Source organism: Chanodichthys erythropterus, chromosome 1, assembly GCF_024489055.1.
Source record: "Chanodichthys erythropterus isolate Z2021 chromosome 1, ASM2448905v1, whole genome shotgun sequence".
Lineage (NCBI taxonomy): Eukaryota > Metazoa > Chordata > Actinopteri > Cypriniformes > Xenocyprididae > Chanodichthys > Chanodichthys erythropterus.
Window position 1 is genome coordinate 38,329,241 of NC_090221.1, and position 4,548 is coordinate 38,333,788.

A 4,548-nucleotide genomic window follows, 5' to 3' on the forward strand; every position below is an offset into this window, starting at 1 on the left:
CACGGGCTGATCGCTGACCGCTGCTTTACCGCTTTCACATAACAAGTTAAAGTATTGAGTTATGAAGATTATCTTAAATCATTTTACACATTTCATGTTGGTTGACATCTCCTTGCTTGCTTGGCCAATAATCAATCTCACTAATCCATTTTATTATTGTTCAATTTTATTGCTTGTTTTGGCTGTAATGGGACAATTATGGATGTGACATGGAACAATACAAAGAAGATCAGGATAAAAAGAGCTGCGTTCACCTTAGTGCCATCATATCAGATAACGTTCACCGTCCGTGTCTCTGACGGTCAAGACTGTCTTTACAGGTTTGTGTTCATTGCAGATGGACGATCCATCGGCTGGCGGCCCGGTCTGTGATCCGCTCTCTGGAGCTGGAGGAACGGGCCGGAGGAGCAGACGCCGAGGCCATCAGGAGCAGGATCGTGGAGCTCAGTGTTCAGGCAGGAGTGAGCAGCGTTCACACAGCCTTCATCGGAGTCAATAAAGACAGCAAACAGACGGTGAAAGGGCCGCTGCTGCAGAGGACAGTGCCAGTACAGGGTAAGTTCACTGATTTCGCTGATGTGTGTTTAGAGCAGATCTCTGTCCTCCAGTCACAATCAAACACTCCTGGACCAGATAAACTCTGCAGGATCAGGACTGTTTAGAAGTAGGGTTTCATAGTTTCCCTTCATGTAATAGTGTAACATTGTACTCACATCATTAACATGTAACATTAAACTCTTTATCAGGTTTGTTTCGACAGTCTGGCCCTGGGATGAGAATACAAGGTAAGAAATAATATACACTGTTCTTTCTTTTTCTCATGTTGGTCAGTCCATCTCAAGTGCTCCAATGGAGGGTGTTTGATCATTTTCCTACATGTTTTTGATTACCTCTATGTATTGGTGAAGCGAAACCTTTGTCTCAGCAAAAGTCTTTTTCTCCATATCTGAATGTCACTGTTTGAATGATTGTTTTAGCATATGCCCTTATCAGTTTCTCTCTGTATTCTTAGGAATGGCAGCTTCCATCTTGCTTTGTTCTGCACAGTGTAAGAGAAATACACGGCCAACAGGCACTTCACTCAGCTTGTCTTGTTCTTTTTTTGACTGTGTATCTTCTTATTGTGTTTTTCTCCATATCTGAATGTCACTGTTGGGGCTGTGCAAAAAAAACAACAACGATTTTTCGATTAATCTTTTTTTTTTTTTTTAAATGTCGTTGTTTCGTTATTGATTCTCAAATGCCACAACTCGATTTTTTTTTTTTTTATGTCCGCAAACATTGAACATAATATCTGATTGCATTAATCTTATTACTAAACTTCACTAGATGTCATCCCCTTATTTACCCGATTGATCTCAAAATGCCCGCCTTTGCAAGCATCCCAGTAAGCAGTCGGTCATGGCTTAAAGGGATAGTTCACCCAAAAATGAAAATGTGATGTTTATCTGCTTACCCCCAGTGCATCCAAGATGTAGATGACTTTGTTTCTTCAGTCGAACGCAAATTATGATTTTTAACTGCAACCGCTGCCGTCTGTCAGTCAAATAATAGCAGTGATTGGGAACTTGAACAATAAGAGTCGAAAAAACTTCACATTGATGTCCTAAGACACGAAACGATCGGTTTGTGCGAGAAACCGAACAGTATTTATATAATTTTTTACCTCTAATACACCACTATGTCCAACTTCGTTCAGCTTCCGGTTAGTGAGGTCTGATCGCGCTCTGACAGCGGAAGTGATGTCTCGCGCTCACTGAAGTATATGGGCGAGACATCACTTCCGTCACCAGAACGCGTTTTTTGACCTCACTAACAGGAAGCTGAACGAAGTTGGACATAGTGGTGTATTAGAGGTAAAAAATTATATAAATACTGTTTGGTTTCTCGCACAAACCGATCGTTTCGTGTCTTAGGACATTAATGTGTCGTCACGAGCCGCAGGTTTTAATTTTGATTTGTCTAAGCAAGTTTTATTTACTGTTATAGTTGAAGTTCCCATCTACTGCTATTATTTGACTGACAGACGGCAGCGGTTGCAGTTAAAAATCATAATTTGCGTTCGACTGAAGAAAAAAGTCACCTACATCTTGGATGCACTGGGGGTAAGCAGATAAACATCACATTTTCATTTTTGGGTGAACTATCCCTTTAAGTAAACAGTTGAGAAAGAACATGTGTATCATTATTGGATCTGTGCATTAGTCTTAAAGTGACAGTCACCTAATATTCCTGCTGCTGTCAGTGTTTTAATGTTAATCAAACTACAAAAGACAAAGAGAAAATAACTCCCTGCTCTTCACTGAATAACGTTTTTGTAACATTACCTTTATTTCATTTGTACTGTAAAGATTATATGCAGTATTTTACATTTGATTACTTTCTGTTACTGAAAACTGCTGTTAGACCTACCTGAAAAACTTTAAAAGCACTTATTATTTCATTTGTATCTTTGTTCTGTTGTATTTATTTGTGTTATTGATTACAGCTTAATGAATTGTTCTTTATTTTTAACACGGTTTTATTTAATTGGGAGTCAACCTTATTTATTACAATACAAGGATACATGGGTCAAAAACAACATCTATTTTATTCATTTCTAACTTTTTTTGTGGTGGGGCCAGTGAAAATTGAATCATTGAATTCATCGAACCGAATCAGACTGAGGTCTTGTGAATCCGAATCGAATCAGGTCATGTGAATCGATGCCCAGCCCTAGTCACTGTTTGAATGACTGTTTCAGCAAATACCCTTATCAGTTTCTGTCTGTATCCTTAGCAACGGCGTCTCCTCAATGGGCATTTCGATGTGAAATGTGTAAGACAAGATCTACTTCACTGAGCTTTTCTTCTTTTATATGAATCTAATTGTCTTGTTATTAATGTCACTCTGAATGATTGTTTTTTTTATCATGTGCCCTTGAATCAGTGTCTGCTGATGTCAGGATTCAGTCTGATGCTACGTCACATCAGGGTAAATCAACACATCAGGCTCAGATTCAGAAAATATTAATCAGACAGGATTCGTTTAGATGGGAACGGCATATTATGACAATTACAAAGCTGCTTTTGACTACACTAGTCATGTTTCCCATTCCATGTCTGTAAAGTGTACAACATTTCTTCTATTAATACAGTAACTAGAGTTAATATTAACCACTGACAAACCATTTATGGGTAAATGTAGTTTACTGGTGTTTCACTCAAAGCCTTGGGAGTCAAATCTCTGGAATGTTTAAATATGCTTAAATATCTCTGATATTCCATGAGGATGTTGCCAATTGTAAGACAAACAAACAGCCATCAAATGAAGGACACGCTGCAGTGAAAACGTTTATTATCTGCTTCTGGACATGGAATATATTTTTCAAGCTTTTTTGTGCTTTCATTCTAAACACTTTAAATAGTGATAAAACATTGTATATCTACTATCTATAAAGCATCCGTTTACAGATGTCTGTCATGAAAACGAATCCTGTCTGAATTGATCAGCTTTACTGACAATTACACCAGAAATCACACCGCTTTAAATGTGTGCAGCTTCCTTCTGTCTAAACTCTCGGTGTGTGTCAGCAGAACCCGAGCCCCAGGCCGACCCTTTGCTCCAGCTGGTCTCTCTTCAGAAGGCCTCGGGATGCTGGGAACTGAACACCACTCTGGCTGACGTGTTTGGGAAGACGGAGGATGAGGTGGCCAGTCATAGACCAGCACAGGTGGGGCATATGATGTCATGTCCTCAGATATGTCATGATTTGTTCAGTGTGTGACATGGTTGTGTGTTCCAGGTGGACGGGTCCGTGTGGGCCACCGTTCTGGCTCTGATCTGGTTAAACACATGTAGATCAGATGACCAGATTGAGTGGCAGTTTGTGGCCATGAAGGCGGCGTCGTGGATCCGCTCTCAGAAACGTGAGACATTCATTCATTCATTCATTCAGTGTGAGTTAGGGTTCTTGTACAGTGGTGATTGAGTTTGAAGGTGTGTGTGTGTGTTTCAGCGGACGGCCTGTCTCAGTGTTTGTTTGAGGGGAACGCCCTGTTGGGAGGTCATGTGACTGAAGACATGCTGGGAATCTGAAGACTGAAGAATCTTGTGTTCATAAATCCAGTGTTTTGCTGTGTTAAACTGCACAGATTGTGTCAGTGTGTTTTTACCAAACTGATTTATTAAAGGTGCAGTAAGCAAATTCTGAGAAACACTGTTGAAAGTGGATCAGACTGAGCAGCACAAGACTCTTGTACCCAATCAGCAATAAGGGGCGTGTCCACTTATGATGGGGGAGGTGCCTGTGTTGCATCCTATTTGGGGGGCGGTACTATCAAGATAAGATGCACCTGTCACACATCATGTCATTGTTATATTTACGGGTCCCAGACTGTGCTGTTTTTCCATTCACTTACTTGAAAAACGAGTGGAATATGCATCATCTCTGCCAACCTAGGAAAGAATTGCAGCTTGGTCAGAATCAGACTCAACTGCTCAGATTATGTCAGTCATCATATTAAGTTTTATTTCATCAACATCAATACATGCACTCACCTCTCAACA

General features: G+C 40.2%; 1 protein-coding gene across 1 annotated transcript in view; it reads left to right on the forward strand.

Annotated features, from left to right (window-relative positions):
• LOC137036369 (von Willebrand factor A domain-containing protein 5A-like) overlaps positions 1-4,077 on the forward strand; it is a 12,401-nt gene extending 8,324 nt beyond the window's left edge. Inside the window, exons 13-17 of the mRNA XM_067410538.1 lie at positions 338-555; positions 747-785; positions 3,573-3,712; positions 3,785-3,908; positions 3,998-4,077. Coding sequence (XP_067266639.1) covers positions 338-555; positions 747-785; positions 3,573-3,712; positions 3,785-3,908; positions 3,998-4,077 — 601 coding nt within the window. The remainder of the gene's footprint in view (positions 1-337; positions 556-746; positions 786-3,572; positions 3,713-3,784; positions 3,909-3,997) is intronic.
• Positions 4,078-4,548: the final 471 nt, after the last annotated feature.